Raw genomic sequence first — 22,007 nt, forward strand, 5'->3', positions numbered from 1 at the left:
GAACCTTCCATACTGTATCGCCTCGTAGGAGGCCACCATCTTTCCCAATAATTTTTTGCAAAGACGGACAGAGACTCGAGCAGGTCTGAGTACCATGCAAACCATTTCCTGGAGTGTTCTCGCTTTGTCCTTGGGGTGGAACACTTACTGTGCTACAGTATCCAGTAGCATGCCCAGAAACAGGAGCCGCTGAGACGGTTCCAGGTGGGACTTCTGTAGATTGAGGATCCACCCGTGGTGAGACAGAAGTTGGATAGTGCGATCTATGTGGAGCTTGCTTTTATCAGGAGATCGTCCAGGTATGGAATCACATTGACTCCCTGGACCCTAAGCTGAAACATCATTTCCACCATCACCTTCGGGAACACTCTCGGAGCTGTAGACAGGCCGAAGGTTAATGCCAGAAATTGGTAGTGATCATTCAGCAGGGCAAATCACAGATAGGCCTGATGAGGAGTCCAAATTGGGATATGTAGGTAAGCGTCCTTGATATCAAGGGACAGTAGGAATTCCTGTGGTTCCAGGCCTGCGATCACCGCCCTCAAAGATTCCATCTTGAATTTGAAAACCTTCAGGTAAGGATTCAAGGATTTCAGATTCAGAATGGGTATCACAGACCCGTCTGGTTTCGCTACTACAAACAGACTGGAGTAGTAACCCTGTCCTTATTGCAGTAGTGGTACTGGGACAATGACCTGGGACTGTACCAACTTCTCTATGGCCAGTAGTAGCGTACCATGCCTACTTACCAAAACTGGTAAGCCTGATTTGAAAAATCATTGGGGAGGAGTACCGTCGAACTCCAGCTTGTAGCCCTGAGAGATAAAGTCCCTTACCCAAGCATCTTGGCAAGAACCATCCCAGATGTGACTGAAGTGATGTAGCCGAGCTCCCACCACGAGATCTCCCTGGGGTGGGCGGGTACAGTCATGCTGAAGATTTTGCGGAAGCAGAACTGGCGTTCTGGTCCTGAGACCCAGCAACTGCTGGTTTTCTAGGTATTCCTCTGTAGCCTCTCGCTGCGTTGGAGGCTCCTCTGGCTCTGGATCGAAATCTGCGGGACCGAAAGGACTGAGCAGACGGTCCTGGATAGGTACGTCTAGCAGGAGGGGCACCTGAAGGAAGAAACGTGGCTTTAGAAATCCAGGTGTCTAGGTCACCTCCAGAGAGCCATTCACCTGTGAAGGGAACAGATTCCACATTACATTTTGAGTCCGTATTGTCACGATCCGGGTTATTGGACATCATTATTTACCTTCCAAGTGTCTCCCGAGACTGGCCCAGCGTTCCAAAACAGGATTCCATCTGCGCTGTCTGCGTGCAGCGCGCTGTATACATTCACCTCAAGTCTCTTCCCTGTGATCCCGCAGCGCTGTCATGGCAACCTTACAGTTTAGTTACACTGTTTTAAAGAATGGCGTCTCCTGCCCTCCGCCGCCAATACTGCTGTTTACCACATGCAATATACAGACTTTCCCTCCAAATGCAAACATGGGCGCAGCCATGTTTTTCCTCATCACATGTCCTTTCACAACCTATCCGCTGCACTCTGGACTCTGCCTAATTATCCAGCCAATGCCTGCTTACTAGCTGGTATAAATATCCTGCTCCTGGGCTGGATAATCGTCAGTGCTTTGGTTGTCTAACCTATACACATGTCTCTCCTGCTTGTGGATTCTACTGCTTGTTTCTCCAGGTATTCCAGCTACTGTGATTCACCTCCACTAAGAGACCCGCACCTGTTTCCATCCTGCGGTGCAGCCTGACTTCTGCAGTGTTCCAGAACCTAGAAAACCAACAATTGCTGGGTCTCAGGATCAGACACCAGCTTCCTGCTTCCAGTATTGATCCTGCTTCGCTTCCAGATTCCAGCGGTGTCCTGGTATCGTTTTCAACTTCTCCCTTCTACAGCACCGTTCTCCATACTCCACAGCATACTTACCATGGCCTACCAGCTTTCCACAGTGCTCCTGAGTCATTGGTATTCTGCTAGCGGTGCTCCACAGTGTCTTCAGTTTATTTCAACATCATCAGCGGTATTCCTATATCGCATGCATCAGTGACCATTCTACCATTGAACCACAGCGTCCATCGATGCTCACCAACGGACTCTAAATCTACAGTGGTGAGTTCTGCACAGCTTTCATTCATACCGGTTCCATCCGGCACTCTGCAATTACCAAGTACCATCTACTTCTTTGCAACTGTGTTGCTCCAGCCTCTGTATACCATCTGCTGGGCAGTACCAGTTAATACCTCTCCTCAGCGGTTAGCTTTGGCATACGGACTTACCATCTCCAGTTCTGGCAAGGACTCTAATATTCTGTTCTGCAAGCCACAGCACTAATTACTCCTGCACTTCTAGGAACTGTACTGTAATTTACCACTGCACATCTTTTGTGACGTTTTGCATATCTTAGGGGCCTTAAGCTGTGTGTTCAATAAAACGGACTTTACCTTTTTACAACTTCGTTGTCGTGGTCACGCCTTCGGGCAAATGGTACTAGAGCTCCGGTATGTCTAGGAACCCAATACTACCTCCCTGGTTCACCTACACGTCAGCCCCTACATCTGAGGCTTCCCCAGGTTAGCCTCAGCCCTCAGTTGTAACATGTATCAGCAATCCAATGACGTAACCATATGGCTCTGTGCGCACACAGCCATAGCCATGGTTCTAGCATTAATAGTGCCAATCTCTTTTAGGGAGTCACAGTGGACTCTTGCCGTGTCCTGAATGCGAGTCAGGAAAGCAACAGTATTGACTAAGGTCCTATCACCCAACAGACCTTCCTTTATTTGACTAGCCCAGGAATGGATTGCATGTGTTATACAGAAACCTGCAATGACCGTCCTTTGTGCTACGCCTGCAGCAATGTAAATAGATTGTAGAGTGGTCTCTATTTTCCTATCTGCTGGGTCCTTTACCGTAAGGTAGCCCGGAGCAGGGAGCACCGCCTATTTAGAAAGGCGAGAGACTGAGAAGTCTACTGCTGGAGATTATTCCCAAAACATTCTGCCCTCAGCGGCATAGGGGAAGGTATTCAAAAACCTTTTTGTCACTTGATATTTTTTATCTGGATTCTTCCAGGCTAGTTTAAATAAATTATCCAATTCTGTGGAATCAGGCAATGTGACTTTTGGTTTCTCTTGAGGGAGGAAAAATGACTGCTGAGTATTTGCATCCCCCAGGGGGAGCTTGGACACCTCCCCAATATCCAATACGAGGGGTTCAATACCCTGAATCGGGGTGGGATCCCCACTTATGGGGTCCCCATCATCATGTATATCATCAGTATCATCTGATAGGAGTGCTGGTAGAGCAGGTTTCTGTGAAGCAGGCAGGAGGGACGCTTAGCAGTAACTGCTTGTTGCAATTCTTGTGTCTTGTTTGCAGTTGCAGTGAGCTGAGATGACATATCAGACATCATAGTTTTTATAGACCCCAACCAGGGGGTCTCTGCATTCTCCCCCACATTAGTATCAGCATGAGATGACTGACTACACTGCTCACATGATAATGAGCTGTATGTACTAGGAGAGAACCTGGCATTACAAGACTTCTATTTTACCATAGTGATTAGAAAAACAGGTATAATATACACACACAATACAGCCTGATATTATATATGACAAGCCTGCCCTATTGAATGTGAGAGGAGACAGAGAAGAGAGACTCCAGCGCACCCAACACTGACCGGCCCCAGTGAGGTTGTCAGCGTTTGATATATATGTGTAACCTCAGGGGATTATTGTGCACAATAATAGCGTCTCCCCCTCCCCCCTCTCTATACCCGGTACCAGTGTATACAGGGGCAGTTCTGGAGGAGCTGTGTAGGCTGCTGCAGCTGCTGCTCATGCAGAGGAAGACGCCAAAATGCCGCTGAGCCTGCTCTCATGTAGCTCCGCCCCCCAACATGGCGCCGGAGCTACTGCTGTATATTTATACTGGCCATGTCTCCTTTAACATGTACAACCTCACATAAATGCTTGGTTCACTCTAGTTAGCCAGTCTCACGCAGGAACTATAATGGGTCCGCCCCCAGGAGGGACTCGAACGCCTGACCCGCGCTTCAGCCACACATTAGACCGCGGGAGCCCCCTAGCGGGGCCCCTGGTTGGTACTCACCACTGATGATCACCTTCACGCAGTGTTAAGGGTTTGCGGCATGCTGCGGCTGCGACAGCCAAGGATCCATGCCTCGCTGAACAAACAGCCCCTCAGGACGGCGGCCCTGCAGCGGGAAAGTGGCTCTGCACCTCAAGAGGCCGGTGACCGTCTCCCCCATAACTCCCACAGCACAGGTATGCTGTTGCCCAAACAGCATACCGAAATAAATAAAACTTAGACATAAAATGAAGAAAAACTCTGGAGCTTTAGAGTGTGCATCCTCTCCTGAGGGAACTTTATCTAAACTGAGCTGTAGGAGGGGGCATAGAGGGGAGGAGCCAGCACACCCAGTGAAGAATTTTAAAGTGCACTTGCTCCTTTGGACCCATCTATACCCCATCGCACTAATTCTGTCCCCAATATCCCTTACGGATGCTAGAGAAATAACACAAATCATTCCAGCTCAGCCCTTTAACAAAAAAATATGTGAGAAATTAGATTTATTTGTAAGATAAATAACTTTCCATCTGCATATATACAAATTTTATATAGTGTTAATAAAGTATAGTTTTATCAAGATTCGATTACTGTCATGTTACACATTCTCATGTGTGTGAAGTTTCTGATGTCTAACAACAGATGATTTATCTCTAAAACATTTCCCACACTCAGAACATGGAAATGGTTTCTCACCTGTGTGACTTCTCTGATGTGCAACAAGATGTGACTTCTGTGTAAAACTTTTCCCACACTCAGAACATGGAAATGGCTTGTCATCTGTGTGACTTCTCTGATGTGTAACAAGATGTGATTTATCGGTAAAACTTTTCCCACACTCAGAACATGGAAATGGTTTATCACCTGTGTGACTTCTCTGATGTGTAACAAGATATGATTTATCGGTAAAACATTTCCCACACTCAGAACATGGAAATGGTTTCTCACCTGTGTGACTTCTCTGATGTTTAACAAGACGTGAGTTGTATGTAAAACATTTCCCACACTCAGAACATGGAAATGGCTCGTCACCTGTGTGACTTCTCTGATGTGTAACAAGATCTGATTTATCAGTAAAACATTTCCCACACTCAGAACATGGAAATGGTTTCTCACCTGTGTGACGTCTCTGATGTTTAACAAGACTTGAGCTGTGTGTAAAACATTTCCCACACTCAGAACATGGAAATGGCCTCTCACCTGTGTGACTTCTCTGATGTGCAACAAGATCTGACTTGTGTGTAAAACATTTCCCACACTCAGAACATGGAAATGGCTTCTCACCTGTGTGACTTCTCTGATGTGCAACAAGATGTGACTTGTGTGTAAAACATTTCCCACACTCAGAACATGGAAATGGCCTCTCACCTGTGTGACTTCTCTGATGTGCTACAAGACGTGAGTTGTGTGTAAAACATTTCCCACACTCAGAACATGGAAATGGCTTGTCAACTGTGTGACTTCTCTGATGTGTAACAAGATTTGATTTATCGGTAAAACATTTCCCACACTCAGAACATGGAAATGGTTTCTCACCTCCCTTAGCTGGATGATTGGTTATAAGCTGTGCGGTCTGTGTAAAACATCTGTCATCTATAGAACAGGGAAATATTTTATCTACTGTCAGAGCTGTAGAAGATGACCCAATATCAGTGTTATCAGAACATTCCCTCTGATTAGAGGGACCACATGACACAAGCACATTGTGAGGTACAGGAGGTACGAGTAGGGCAGTAGGGGTTTCTCCAGGAGAATCTTGTGTGATGTCATCATCTTCTATTTTACAACCTGAAGATGAAATTAGATTTTCTTCCGAGATATTCCTTCTGTTACATTCATCTGTTGGGAATAAGTGTACAGAAAATTGAATGTCTCTCCATAATAAGGTACAATTTATAATATTCCCCAGTGGAGTGCTACTGGGTTCAGATATGGCAAATGAGGGGTCCAATTTCTGATGTCAGACTCAGAGGAATGCTCCTCCAGCCATAATATGATGGCTCCAGACCTGTAGGGTGATGCATTGTCTTCCTGAAAGAGCCTGCTCCCATCTAAGTGACTGCAGAATGTACCTACTATCAAGCCTCATTCAGAGTCACTTACACTGCGATATTCTGCCATCTTCACTAGAAATTATACGCCAATGGATCACAAAGATATCTGCCTAGATATAGTACTTCCACTGCAGAAGATAGAAATGTAATGCAAGGTGTGGTGACATGTACTGGGAATGGAAGCTGGTACTTCCTTTTTCTGGCAAATGAACAGGCTGCAGTCAGGGTCACATTCCCTCTGGATTTCTATTACAGCACACAAACCCACAGGTGCGCCACATGTGTGTCATTGATTTGTTTTCTGTAATTGGTTTGTAGTGGTTGGGAAGAGGACAAAACACTGTTGTAGGCGGGGCAACAGATGCCAGCTAGTTGGCCAGTGACTAGACAGCCGAATTGTGTCCAGCTAGAGCGTGGGTCAGCTAGTCTGTGTGCAAAGTCTCAAAGTCTTGCATGCTTCTTGCAGGTATCTCCACAGGCTTTGGCCTGGCAACCACAACTACTCAAATACAGTTTCAGAGTATTCTAGTTCTCCCTGCCTCTTGCGGATAAGAATGTGGCTTCATAGCCCCCACTGGCCTCCAGGCACCCTGGGCTCTAACAGCAGTCCCCACCTGGACTGTCTGTCCACCCTTTATCTTCTGTGTGGGCAGATCCCTTCAGCCCCACACTGAATCAGAAGCTCATCAACACCATCTTTGCTGATACTGCCGCACAATTTACAGTGGCAGAGGAAAGAATTGCCTTATAACAGTGTTTCCCAAACTTTGTTGAATCATCGCACCCTAGTGCTGGACCACCAACCTGAAGCACCTCTGGAAGTGCCTCACGGCACCAAGTTTGGGAACTACTGCCTTAAAATATAATAAATAAATATAAAAATAACTAATTAAACTGGTATCCGGTCTTTAGGTCGTCAGTCACTAGTTTGACGACTGAAGGTCAACAGTAAGTAGGTCGACACTGACCGAAAGCTGACACATGTCTAGGTCAACATATATGGAAGGTCGACATGGTCATTAGGTTGACGTGGGCATGGTTGACACACAAAAGGTCAACAAAGTTTTTTTAGGGTTTTTGGGTGGTTTCAGGATATAAGATTGCTGAGTTATTTCTAGAAAGGGAGGAATACATCCCAATTTACTGAGTGAAAACGTGTTTGGTGTGTTTGAAAAAAAGGGAGATTTTGGGGAGAATGGTGTGATACAATAGGTGGAAGATGGGATACTATACGGATAGGTCAATATAAATTTGTTGATTTGGCCACTGAAGGTCCCTGCGATCTGTCTGATTTTGTTTCTGCAGCCTGTATGAGAGCTCATTTGACTGCATGTTGTGGGTTCACAGCAACAGGTTAAAAATGCAAATTCAACACTTGGAATCACCTCTAGACCCTTTGCCTGCTAAATTGATGAAGAAATATAAGTTATGGTAAGAACTTATCGTTGATAACGGTATTTCTCCTATGTCCACAGGTTCAACAGGATAACAATGGGATATGATGGAGCTACAGCGGATTGGCACCAAACGATCATAAGCTTTCAGTCCTCCCAGGATGCAATGGACTCGTCCATATATCCCCGCCCACTGTCTCAGGCAAATCAGTTGTATTCCAAAGCATTTAGGCAGGAGCATCATGTAGAGCCCTATTCAGGCGAGAAGAACACACATTGCACACCCTTCCATGCAAGAGGGAAGAGTTTAGCGAGTATAAAGATCCCCAAATCAGTTGCATCAGGGTGGGATCCCTGTGGAACCTGTGGACATAGGAGAAATACCGTTATCAACGGTAAGTTCTTACCATAACGTATATTTCTTCGGCTGGGTCCACAGATTATCCACAGGATAACAATGGGATTTCTCAAAGCAATTTAGCCCAAAGCAATTTAGTGGTGGGTATACTCCTGATTGGACAGGAGAACCTTGCGCCCGAATTTAGCGTCATGAGAGGCAAAAGTATACAAGGCATAATGTCTAATGAAAGTGTTAATGGAAGACCATGTGGCTGCTTAACATATCTGTTCTGCTGAAGCACCATGTTGTGCTGCCCATGAAGGACCTACCTTACGAGTAGAGTGAGCAAGACATTAGCCGGAACAGGGAGATCAGCTTGAGAATACGCTTCTGAAATCGTCATTCGAAGCCATCTTGCTAGCGTCTGTTTAGTAGCAGGCCATCCTCTCTTGTGAAATCCGTAAAGAATGGAGAGAATCTGTCTTTCTGATGGCACTGGTACGATCCACATAGTTCCTTAATGCCCGAACTACGTCTAGCGACACTTCTCCCGCAGACAGTCCCGATACCTGAAAACCGGGACTATAATTTCTTCATTAAGGTGGAATTTAGACATCACCTTAGGAAGATACCCAGACCTAGTTCTGAGAACTGCTTTATCTGGATAAAAAAATCAGAAAAGGAGAACGGCATGACAGCGCTCCTAAATCTGACACTCTTCTAGCTGATGTCATAGTCAGTAGAAAGAGAACTTTAGCAGTCAACAATTTCAGATCCACTTTATTAAGTGGTTCAAACAGAGCAACTTGAAGGGCTTTGAGAACTAGACTTAAGACCCAAGGCACTGCCGGAGGAACAAAAGCCGGTTGAATGCGCAGCATTCCCTGGAAAACAGTACGCACATCCTGTAATTTGGCAATTTTCTTTTGGAACCATACAGTCAATGCTGATACTTGCACTCTCAAGGAAGCCACCTTCAAACCCTTATCCATTCCTGCTTGAAGGAAATCTAAGACCCTGAAAACTTGGAAAGATTTTGGGTCTATATTTCCTTTACTGCACCAATGAATATAGGTCTGCCATATTCGGTGATAAATGCGAGCTGAGGAGGGTTTCCTTGCTTTGAGCATTGTTTAAATTACCTGTTGTGAGAATCCTCTTGACTTCAGGATAGAGGTTTCAAGAACCACGCCGTCAACGACAGTCGATCCAGCTGCCTGTGATAACAAGGACACTGCATCAGTAGATCTGGACGTTGAGGGAGCAGAATTGGAGCATCCATTGACATACTTTGCAGATCTGTGTACCAATGCCTTCTGGGCCAAGCCGGAGCTATTAGAATCACGGCACCCTTTTCTTGCTTTATTTTCCACACCACCTTGGGTAGCAAGATGATCGGAGGAAACAGATATGCCAGGTGAAAATCCCATTTCATTGATAGAGCGTCCAGAAAGATCGCTCCGGGATCCTTTGTTCTTGACCTGTATGCTGGCACTTTGTTGTTCAGATGGGACGCCATGAGATCTATCTCTGACAAACCCCACTTGTCTACCAGAGTCTGAAAGACTTCCGGGTGTAGAGCATATTCGCTTGCTTGAATGGCGTGTCGACTGAGAAAATCCGCTTCTCAGTTTAGGACTCCCGGAATGAACACTGCGGACAATGCTGGAAGATGGAGTTCTGCATATTTTAGTATGTGACTTACCTCCTTCATTGCTTTTTTGCTGCGAGTCCCTCCCCGATGGTTGAGGTACGCTACTGCCGTTGCATTGTCTGAGCGGATCTGGACTGGTTTTCCTTGCAAAGTGTCTTTTGCCTGAATCAGTGCCATGTATATGGCCCGATGCTCCAACAGGTTTATTAGCAGGCAACTTTCTTCTGTGGTTCACTGTCCTTGGAACCATAATTTTCCGGACACTGCTCCCCAGCCCTGAATACTGGCATCTGTTGTCAGGATCTCCCAATCGGATATCCAAAAGGGTCTCCCCTTGTCTAGATTGGATGTCTTACTTTTTCTGAAAGTACTATGGTATGTTACTTTATCGTCTGATGTACTCCATTCCATTTGGACAGAATCAGATGCTGCAGAGGTCTTGAGGGGAACTGTGCCTACTCCACCATGTCGAATGTTGAATTGATAATATTTGACTGTGTAACAACTCCTGAGTCCTTAACTGCACCTTGGATATTTTGTTCCGAGGGAAAAATATTTTCTGCAGACTTGAATCCAATAAAGCCCCCAAGTTAATCATCTGTTGTGATGGAATCAGAGATGACTTTGCCCAATGTATGAGCCATCCGTGGCTCTGTAGACAAGTTATTGTCTGCTGGAGATGGCCCAAGCACAATTCCTGGGACAGTGTCAGGATGAAAATATCGTCGAGGTATGGAAAAATTCTTATCCCCTGCTTTCGGAGATAAGCTGCCATAACCACCATAATCTTGGTAAATATTCTGGAAGCTGTGGCTAACCCAAAGGGTAAGGCCTGGAACTGAAAATGTTGATGGAGGATGGCAAACCTGAGGTAACACTGATGAGACAGTGCTATAGGAACATGCAGGTAAGCATCCTGTATATCTAGGGATACCATGTAATCCCCTGGTTCCATAGCTAAAACTATGGAGCGTAATGTCTCCATGTGGAACCGTGGTACCAAAATGTATTTGTTTAACATTTTGAGATTGAGAATCGTCCGAAACGACCCATTCTGAACCAAAAACAGGATGGAGTAAAAACCCTGTCCCCATTGTGCAGGGGGTACTGGAATAATTAATCCTGACTGAAGCAATTTCTGAACTCCTTCTTGCAGGGCTCTGGCCTTCGCCTCTATCCGTGACGGGCTGGTGCAGAAGAACTTTTGAGGAGGCTGCTTCTTGAAAGGGAAAACATAACCCAGAGATACCACTTCTTGCACCCAGGCATCTGTTGTAGACTGCTGCCATATCTGTGCAAAAGGAAGAAGTCGGCCCCCTACCCTGGGGTCCCCCAGGCGGAGGCCCGCACCATCAGGCTGATGGCTTATCTTCTGGGTTGGAAGCTGGCCCTCTGGTGGCCTAATGCTTCTTTGCCTTACCAAACTTATTACATTGGGGCTGCTTACGATCACTTTTTCCTTTTGCTTTTCCTTGCGAAATGGCCGAAAAACCGGACCCTTAGGTCTGGGTTATATGTGGCAGGAAACCTGACCTTCTTGGATTCTGCCTCTGATTCCAGAATATCTGTCAATTCCTTACCAAACAGAATATTCCCCACAAAAGGCAAAGATTCCAGAACCTTTTTCAATTCTGAATCAGCTTTCCACGTACGCAGCCAAACTGCTCTGCGAGCAGCTTCTTTTAAGGCTGATACTTTAGAAGCAATAGTACCCATATCTATTGCCGCTTCTTCTAAGAATACTGCAGCCTGTTTCATGTGAGCTATATGGGTAGGTGCTGAAAGCCCGTCTTCCAGTACCTCAGCCCATTCAGCTACTGCTTTTGCCATCCAAGCTGAAGCCATAGCTGGCCTTATGACTACCCCCGACAGTGAAAATATGGTTTTAAAAAACCCATCCACTCTCCTTTCTGTGACATCATTCAATGACGTTGACTGCAAAGGCAATATAAATTTTCGCACTAATCGAATGACATGCGTATCTACCTTAGGAGGCACTTCCCTTTTTAAACAGTTCCCAGTTGGAAAAGGGTAATTGGAATCCCATTTTCTGGGAATTCTATATTTTTATTGGGTGCAGCCCAAGCTTCTTCCATGAGTTTCGTCAGCTGATCTGATCCTGGAAACTCGACCCTAACTGTTTTGGGACGTTTAAACATAGGTGCCTTAGTTTTTAACACTGGCTCTGCTGAATCCTCTAAGGACAGAATAGCCTTCATTGCTCCAATTAATTCAGCTATATCCACTGAGCTGATACCTTCCACCTGTTCTTGATATGATGAAGCAGAGTACATAGAGCTATCATCATCTGATGTATCATCCTGTGTAGCCTGTGAATTTTATGATTTATTTACACCCGGTTTATCAGCTTGCTGTGTATCCTGAGCTGTAGTGGATATACCGTAATAAGGGAGCTGCATGTATGGGTTAATAGTGTATCCTACTGCTGGTATTGAAGCTGTAGGAATTACCAGTTCAGCTATACTGGACACGGTCTGTGCAAACATCGCCCAAGGTGGATCTACCTGCAGTTGAACAGGGATCTGCCTTGCAATCTGCTGAAAATCAAAACAATTTGCACATCATGTGCCAGATCCTGAGAGGATAATCCCGTTTTGCAGGACAAACATGTTATAAGTGTTGGTGTTACTGTCAGTGTAACCTCGTCACTTTTGCCGCTCTTAGACATGATAAATTATCAGCTTTTCACAGTGTACTACACACTTAGTGACTGTAATCACTTTACCTTATTAAAGTGATATCAATCTGACCCCATCCCATGCACCAGCATTGAGGTTCAGAAGAAACCACTGACAAACATATATAAAGTCAGCAATCACACTAGCAGTCAGTCACATGTTATATATTAGTCATTTGAGCACAACAGATCCAAACGTATTCAGACGCAATGCGAAGAAAACCACAGTAATGTACAGACTCATATGCAATAGGCACTTAAATTTAACTATTTATACTGACAAAAGTAGAAAGAATTGTAGTGCTGTATAACACGTACTCAGTAGAGTGGGATACAGGGAGACTCACCTCACTTCCAAGATCGATCAATATGTTAGCAAACGCCGAGTGGATCCAGACGATACTAGTGTACACTGTCGCTCCGGGAACTTTAAGTGAACACAGACGCACTGTGCATACAAGCGCACCGGTCATACAGACGCCTGTCCTGCGACTGGGTCTCCTCGCGGTAGAGTTTAGTGTACACAGACGCAGCGGCCTATGCTGCGACCGAGACACCTTGTGGTAGCGTCTGAGACGGAAGTGAGGCAACAGTTCATGGCAGGAGACCGACGGAAACTGGTCATGAACTGGGGGGAGGGGCGAACAGGAGAGCGTCTGACTGTCCATGCTGACATCAACCCTAGGGATCCCAGCCTCATACCATTACTGGCACTTTATGATCCCTAAAGCCTAGCTCTGGAGCATCCGTGGTGGCGGTGCATCAGCTACTGTTTGGTAGTCTCCTCCCAAACCAGTGCGGCTGTGTCCGTATTCCCCTTCTAAGTGGAACCGGTGCCTTACCTTCTCCCCGTGCTCCGGCCACAGCCTGGTAACGTCTGGTGGACCTGCTAGTATATCAGACACAGACGCCCGTCGACACAGTACTTGTACCGTGGGTAAGCGTTGTTGGAGCGACTCTTTCCAATATGCGTTTAAGACGCTGTTAGGAAAGATCACTCAAAAACATAGTTAGACTATTAAAAATATAATAATAAAGCTTAGGGCTGGCAGAACACAGCAGCCCTGTGACCATGGTCCGGCTCCTGCCGCACCAAACAAAAAACTGATTTGCCTGAGCCAGTGGGTGGGGTTATATGGACGAGCTCATTGCATCCTGGGAGGACTGAAAGCTTGTGATCTTTGGTGCCAATCCGCTATCGCTCCATCATATCCCATTGTTATCCTGAGGATAACCTGTGGACCCAGCCGGAGAAATAATGAACGAATAGCTCACAACTGTCAATTGTCCATATACTAGTTGTCCATTGAAAAAGTGATTTCTTGATCTTCTCCAGCTGGAGATTGTATCGCCCACACCTTTGTCTAAATCTTCATCTGCACAAAGTACCTGCCCGTGTCTCTGTAATATCTTTGTGTCGCCCATCTTTGTAGAACGTAACCAAAAATCTGCTCCGTCATCTGTCTGAGCTTTTGGGTGGGTGATAAGTATCTGTATCCTACACTTTTGTCTTGTATTTTGAGGGGACGGAGAGGAGAGCAAAGATGAAGTCAGGAGTCACAGCTGGGGGAGGGACTGGACAGAAGGGAGCAGGGCAGAGCAGGTGGGAGCAGATTGAGGTGACCCATTCCCCTTACTACATTATAAGAACTAAGCAAATATACAATACACAATATATCTATCAGATTCAGTTTATGAAAATGCAATCAAGTTATTCATGTCAAAATGTATTATTCTTTACTAGGACTATTATTTTAAGTCATGAGTGGAAGGGGAGCATCAGACACTCCTGAGTGATTACGCTATTGGGGGTGAGAGGGGGTAAGAATGGCTACCGGAGAGCTTTGCAGTCAGTGATTGTCTCTGATAGTGGATAAGCGTTGATGCTCTGCCAAGAGGCCGTGTGGGACAAATAACTTTGGGATTATTTAGACCCGTCACCGGCCCCTTATCCTGGTCACTGCCTCTATACATCACCCCTGCTGAAACGTACGTTGGATCAACGGCAGACTGTCCCGAGCCACGGGACATTACTGGACTCTCTGCTCCTGTTGCCGAGTCCAAGGGTGCCATGCTGTGGTGCAACTTGTCCTTAAACATAAACATTTCACCTTTCCATCTAATACTGGAAGTGATCTGTGAGCCCCATATCCTCACATCAGGTGACGGAATACTGCTGCATCCAGGCTCGCACACAGTGGGCAGTATACGCGTAATGTACTGTTAGCAGAGCTGGGAATTACGCATTTCTGGTGCACAGCGTGAGAAGCACAAGATCAGGGCAGCAGCTAAGGTCAGGGGGAGGTCAGTCACACCCACATGAGGGACATCATACAAACCTGGCAGCCGGAGCTGATCCGATCAGGGGTATGCATGATCATTCGCTACCAGTTATCCATATATAGCACATACATATTCCACAGCACTTTACAGAGAATATCCGCTCACTTACCTCAGTCCCAGGGGCTAACAGTCTATATTCCTTACCACATAGGCAAACACATATACACTAGTTGCTCAGCTGGTATAATTATTGGATTGTGGGAGGAAACCCATAAAAGAACAGGGAGAAAATACAAACTCCATGCAGTAAGGGACTTGAACCCACAACCTCACCTCTGTGATTCAGTAATGCTTGCCATTACACCAACTGTACTGCTCACTGCTATAACAGGAGAAGGAGAAGAATAGTAACAGATGTCTTCTGATGTATGAGAAAGTGTGGGGTGGAGACTGGTCAGATTTCTGGGCTGACAACACACAGTGACATGATGTGAGGGGGAGAGCAGGAGTATAATAGGAGTTGATGGTTCCTGATGTATGAGATACACTACAGAGTGTTGGGAGGAAACTGGCCAGATCTCTGGGCTGGTAACACACAGTGACATGATGTGAGGGGGAGAGCAGGAGTATAATAGTGGATGATGGCTCCTGATGAATGAGATACACCACAGAGTGTGGGGAGGAGACTGGTCAGATCTCTGGGCTGGTAACACACAGTGACATGATGTGAGAGGAAGAGCAGGAGTATAATAGGGGCTGATATCCCCTGATGTATATGATACACCAGAGAGTGTGGGGAGGAGACTGGTCAGATCTCTGGGCTGGTAACATACAGTGACATGATGTGAGGGGAGAACAGGAGTATAATAGGAGCTGATGGCTCCTGATGTATATGATACACCAGAGAGTGTCGTGAGGAGACTGGTCAGATCTCTGGGATGGTAACATACAGTGACATGATGTGAGGGGAGAACAGGAGTATAATAGGGGATGATGGCTCCTGATGTATGAGATACACCAGAGAGTGTGGAGAGGAGACTGGTCAGATCTCTTGGCTGGTAACATACAGTGACATGACGTGAGGGGGAGAGCAGGAGTATAATAGGGGCTGATGGCTCCTGATGTATGAGATACACCAGAGAGTGTGGGAAGGAGACTGGTCAGATCTCTGGGCTGGTAACACACAGTGGCATGATGTGAGGGGGAGAGCAGGAGTACAATAGGGGCTGATGGCTACTGATGTATGAGATACACCAGAGTGTATGGGTAGGAAACTGGTCAGATCTCTGGACTGGTAACACAAAATTACATGATGTAAGGGGGAGAGCAGGAGTATAATAGGGGCTGATGTCCCCTGATGTATATGATACACCAGAGAGTGTCGTGAGGAGACTGGTCAGATCTCTGGGCTGGTAACACACAGTGACATGATGTGAGGGGTGGAGAGCAGGAGTATAATAGGGGCTGATGGCTCTGATGTATGAGATACACCAGAGAGTGTGGGGAGGAGACTGGTCAGATCTATGGACTGGTAACACAAAATTACATGATGTGAGGGGGAGAGCACGAGTATAATAGGGGCTGATGTCCCCTGATGTATATGATACACCAGAGAGTGTGGGGAGGAGACTGGTCAGGTCTCTGGGCTGGTAACCACACAGTGACATGATGTAAGGGGGAGAGCAGGAGTATAATAGGGGCAGATGGCTCCTGATGTATGAGATACACCAGAGAGTGTGGGGAGGAGACTGGTCAAATCTCATGACTGGTAACACAAAATTACATGATGTGAGGGGGAGAGCAGGAGTATAATAGGGGCTGATGTCCCCTGATGTATATGATACACCAGAGAGTGTCGTGAGGAGACTGGTCAGATCTCTGGGCTGGTAACACACAGTGACATGATGTGAGGGTGAGAGCAGGAGTATAATAGGGGCTGATGGCTCCTGATGTATGAGATACACCAGAGAGTGTCGTGAGGAGACTGGTCAGATCTCTGGGCTGGTAACACAAAATTACATGATGTGAGGGGGAGAGCAGGAGTATAATAGGGGCTGATGGTTCCTGATGTATGAGATTTACCAAAGGGTGTGGGGAGGAGACTGGTCAGATCTCTGGGCTGGAAACACACAGTGACATGATGTGAGGGGGAGAGAAGGAGTATTATAGGGTCTGATGGCTCCTGATGTATGAGATACACCAGAGAGTGTGGGGAGGAGACAAGTCAGATTTCTGGGCTGGTAACACACAGTGACATGATGTGAGGGGGAGAGCAGGAGTATAATAGGTGCTGATGGCTCCTGATGTATAACATACACCATAGAGTGTGGGAAGAAGACTGGTCAGATCTCTGGGCTGATAACACACAGTGACATGATGTGAGGAGGAGAGCAGGAGTATAATAGGAGCTGATGGCTACTGATGTATGAAATACACCAGAGAGTGTGGGGAGGAGACTGGTCAGTTCTCTGAGCTAGTAACACAGTGACATGATGTGAGGGGAGAGCATTAGTATAATACAGGCTGAAGGCTCCTGATGTATGAGATACACCAGAGAATATGGGGGAAGAGACTGGTCAGATCTCTGGGCTGGTAACACACAGTGACATGATGTGAGGGGTAGAGCAGGAGTATAATAGGGGCTGATGGCTCCTGATGTATGAGATACACCAGAGTGTGTGGGAAGGAGACTGGTCAGATCTCTTGGCTGGTAACACACAGTGACATGTTGTGAGGCGGAGAGCAGGAGTATAATAGGGGCTGATGGCTCCTGATGCATGAGATACACCAGAGTGTGTTGGGAGGAGACTGGTCAGATCTCTGGGCTGGTAACACACAGTGACATGATGTGAGGTGGAGAGCAGGAGTATAATAGGGGCTGATGGCTCCTGATGTATGAGATACACCAGAGTGTGTGGTGAGGAGACTGTTCAGATCTCTGGGCTGGTAACACACAGTGACATGATGTGAGGGGGAGAGCAGGAGTATAATAGGGGCTGATGGCTCCTGATGTATGAGATACACCAGAGTGTGTGGGAAGGAGACTGGTCAGATCTCTTGGCTGGTAACACACAGTGACATGATGTGAGGGGGAGAGCAGGAGTATAATAGGGGCTGATGGCTCCTGATGCATGAGATACACCAGAGTGTGTGGGGAGGAGACTGGTCAGATCTCTGGGCTGGTAACACACAGTGACATGATGTGAGGTGGAGAGCAGGAGTATAATAGGGGCTGATGGCTCCTGATGCATGAGATACACCAGAGTGTGTAGGCAGGAGACTGGTCAGATCTCTGGGCTGGTAACACACAGTGACATGATGTGAGGGGGAGAGCAGGAGTATAATAGGGGCTGAGGTCCCCTGATGTATGAGATACACCAGAGAGTGTGGGGAGGAGACAAGTCAGATCTCTGTGCTGGTAACACACAGTGACATGATGTGAGGGGGAGAGCAGGACTATAATAGGGACTGATGGCTACTGATGTATGAGATACACCAGAGTGTGTAGGCAGGAGACTGGTCAGATCTCTGGGCTGGTAACACACGGTGACATGATGTGAGGGGGAGAGCAGGAGTATAATAGGGGCTGATGGCTCCTGATGTATAACATACACCATAGAGTGTGGGAAGAAGACTGGTCAGATCTTTGGGCTGGTAACACACAGTGACATGATGTGAGGGAGAGAGCAGGAGTATTATAGGGGCTGATGACTCCTGATGTATGAGATACACCAGAGAGTGTGGGGAGGAGACTGGTCAGATCTCTGGGCTGGTAACACACAGTGATATGACGTGAGGGGGAGCAGGAGTATAATAGGGGCTGATGGCTCCTGATGTATGAGATACACCAGAGTGTATAGGTAGGAGACTGGTCAGATCTCTGGACTGGTAACACAAAATGACATGATGTGAGGGGGAGAGCAGGAGTATAATAGGGGCTGATGTCCCCTGATGTATATGATACACCAGAGAGTGTCGTGAGGAGACTGGTCAGATCTCTGGGATGGTAACATACAGTGACATGATGTGAGGGGAGAACAGGAGTATAATAGGGGATGATGGCTCCTGATGTATGAGATACACCAGAGAGTGTGGAGAGGAGACTGGTCAGATCTCTTGGCTGGTAACATACAGTGACATGACGTGAGGGGGAGAGCAGGAGTATAATAGGGGCTGATGGCTCCTGATGTATGAGATACACCAGAGAGTGTGGGGAGGAGACTGGTCAGATCTCTGGGCTGGTAACACACAGTGGCATGATGTGAGGGGGAGAGCAGGAGTACAATAGGGGCTGATGGCTACTGATGTATGAGATACACCAGAGTGTATGGGTAGGAGACTGGTCAGATCTCTGGACTGGTAACACAAAATTACATGATGTAAGGGGGAGAGCAGGAGTATAATAGGGGCTGATGTCCCCTGATGTATATGATACACCAGAGAGTGTCGTGAGGAGACTGGTCAGATCTCTGGGCTGGTAACACACAGTGACATGATGTGAGGGGTGGAGAGCAGGAGTATAATAGGGGCTGATGGCTCTGATGTATGAGATACACCAGAGAGTGTGGGGAGGAGACTGGTCAGATCTATGGACTGGTAACACAAAATTACATGATGTGAGGGGGAGAGCACGAGTATAATAGGGGCTGATGTCCCCTGATGTATATGATACACCAGAGAGTGTGGGGAGGAGACTGGTCAGATCTCTGGGCTGGTAACCACACAGTGACATGATGTAAGGGGGAGAGCAGGAGTATAATAGGGGCTGATGGCTCCTGATGTATAACATACACCATAGAGTGTGGGAAGAAGACTGGTCAGATCTTTGGGCTGGTAACACACAGTGACATGATGTGAGGGAGAGAGCAGGAGTATTATAGGGGCTGATGACTCCTGATGTATGAGATACACCAGAGAGTGTGGGGAGGAGACTGGTCAGATCTCTGGGCTGGTAACACACAGTGATATGACGTGAGGGGGAGCAGGAGTATAATAGGGGCTGATGGCTCCTGATGTATGAGATACACCAGAGTGTATAGGTAGGAGACTGGTCAGATCTCTGGACTGGTAACACAAAATGACATGATGTGAGGGGGAGAGCAGGAGTATAATAGGGGCTGATGTCCCCTGATGTATATGATACACCAGAGAGTGTCGTGAGGAGACTGGTCAGATCTCTGGGATGGTAACATACAGTGACATGATGTGAGGGGAGAACAGGAGTATAATAGGGGATGATGGCTCCTGATGTATGAGATACACCAGAGAGTGTGGAGAGGAGACTGGTCAGATCTCTTGGCTGGTAACATACAGTGACATGACGTGAGGGGGAGAGCAGGAGTATAATAGGGGCTGATGGCTCCTGATGTATGAGATACACCAGAGAGTGTGGGGAGGAGACTGGTCAGATCTCTGGGCTGGTAACACACAGTGGCATGATGTGAGGGGGAGAGCAGGAGTACAATAGGGGCTGATGGCTACTGATGTATGAGATACACCAGAGTGTATGGGTAGGAGACTGGTCAGATCTCTGGACTGGTAACACAAAATTACATGATGTAAGGGGGAGAGCAGGAGTATAATAGGGGCTGATGTCCCCTGATGTATATGATACACCAGAGAGTGTCGTGAGGAGACTGGTCAGATCTCTGGGCTGGTAACACACAGTGACATGATGTGAGGGGTGGAGAGCAGGAGTATAATAGGGGCTGATGGCTCTGATGTATGAGATACACCAGAGAGTGTGGGGAGGAGACTGGTCAGATCTATGGACTGGTAACACAAAATTACATGATGTGAGGGGGAGAGCACGAGTATAATAGGGGCTGATGTCCCCTGATGTATATGATACACCAGAGAGTGTGGGGAGGAGACTGGTCAGATCTCTGGGCTGGTAACCACACAGTGACATGATGTAAGGGGGAGAGCAGGAGTATAATAGGGACTGATGGCTCCTGATGTATGAGATACACCAGAGTGTGTGGGGAGGAGACTGGTCAAATCTCATGACTGGTAACACAAAATTACATGATGTGAGGGGGAGAGCAGGAGTATAATAGGGGCTGATGTCCCCTGATGTATATGATACACCAGAGAGTGTCGTGAGGAGACTGGTCAGATCTCTGGGCTGGTAACACACAGTGACATGATGTGAGGGTGAGAGCAGGAGTATAATAGGGGCTGATGGCTCCTGATGTATGAGATACACCAGAGAGTGTCGTGAGGAGACTGGTCAGATCTCTGGGCTGGTAACACAAAATTACATGATGTGAGGGGGAGAGCAGGAGTATAATAGGGGCTGATGGCTCCTGATGTATGAGATTTCCCAAAGGGTGTGGGGAGGAGACTGGTCAGATCTCTGGGCTGATAACACACAGTGATATGACGTAAGGGGGAGCAGGAGTATAATAGGGGCTGATGGCTACTGATGTATGAGATACACCAGAGTGTGTGGGGAGGAGACTGGTCAGATCTCTGGGCTGGTAACACACAGTGACATGATGTGAGGGGGAGAGAAGGAGTATTATAGGGTCTGATGGCTCCTGATGTATGAGATACACCAGAGAGTGTGGGGAGGAGAAAAGTCAGATTTCTGGGCTGGTAACACACAGTGACATGATGTGATGGGGAGAGCAGGAGTATAATAGGTGCTGATGGCTCCTGATGTATAACATACACCATAGAGTGTGGGAAGAAGACTGGTCAGATCTCTGGGCTGATAACACACAGTGACATGATGTGAGGAGGAGAGCAGGAGTATAATAGGAGCTGATGGCTACTGATGTATGAAATACACCAGAGAGTGTGGGGAGGAGACTGGTCAGTTCTCTGAGCTAGTAACACAGTGACATGATGTGAGGGGAGAGCAGGAGTATAATACAGGCTGAAGGCTCCTGATGTATGAGATAAACCAGAGAATATGGGGGAAGAGACTGGTCAGATCTCTGGGCTGGTAACACACAGTGACATGATGTGAGGGGTAGAGCAGGAGAATAATAGGGGCTGATGGCACCTGATGTATGAGATACACCAGAGTGTGTGGGAAGGAGACTGGTCAGATCTCTTGGCTGGTAACACACAGTGACATGTTGTGAGGCGGAGAGCAGGAGTATAATAGGGGCTGATGGCTCCTGATGCATGAGATACACCAGAGTGTGTTGGGAGGAGACTGGTCAGATCTCTGGGCTGGTTACACACAGTGACATGATGTGAGGTGGAGAGCAGGAGTATAATAGGGGCTGATGGCTCCTGATGTATGAGATACACCAGAGTGTGTGGTGAGGAGACTGTTCAGATCTCTGGGCTGGTAACACACAGTGACATAATGTGAGGGGGAGAGCAGGAGTATAATAGGGGCTGATGGCTCCTGATGTATGAGATACACCAGAGTGTGTGGGAAGGAGACTGGTCAGATCTCTTGGCTGGTAACACACAGTGACATGATGTGAGGGGGAGAGCAGGAGTATAATAGGGGCTGAT

At 47.0% G+C, this 22,007-nt stretch overlaps 1 protein-coding gene across 1 annotated transcript in view; it reads right to left on the minus strand.

Moving 5' to 3' along the window:
• Positions 1–4,593: 4,593 nt before the first annotated feature.
• LOC135056936 (oocyte zinc finger protein XlCOF7.1-like) overlaps positions 4,594–22,007 on the minus strand; it is a 29,374-nt gene continuing 11,960 nt past the window's right edge. Inside the window, exons 7-8 of the mRNA XM_063962717.1 lie at positions 9,036–9,127; positions 4,594–6,059 (exon numbers count right to left, since the gene is read on the minus strand). Coding sequence (XP_063818787.1) covers positions 4,704–6,059; positions 9,036–9,127 — 1,448 coding nt within the window. The 3' untranslated portion in view covers positions 4,594–4,703. The remainder of the gene's footprint in view (positions 6,060–9,035; positions 9,128–22,007) is intronic.

Source organism: Pseudophryne corroboree, chromosome 3 (genome assembly GCF_028390025.1).
Source record: "Pseudophryne corroboree isolate aPseCor3 chromosome 3, aPseCor3.hap2, whole genome shotgun sequence".
Taxonomy (NCBI): domain Eukaryota; kingdom Metazoa; phylum Chordata; class Amphibia; order Anura; family Myobatrachidae; genus Pseudophryne; species Pseudophryne corroboree.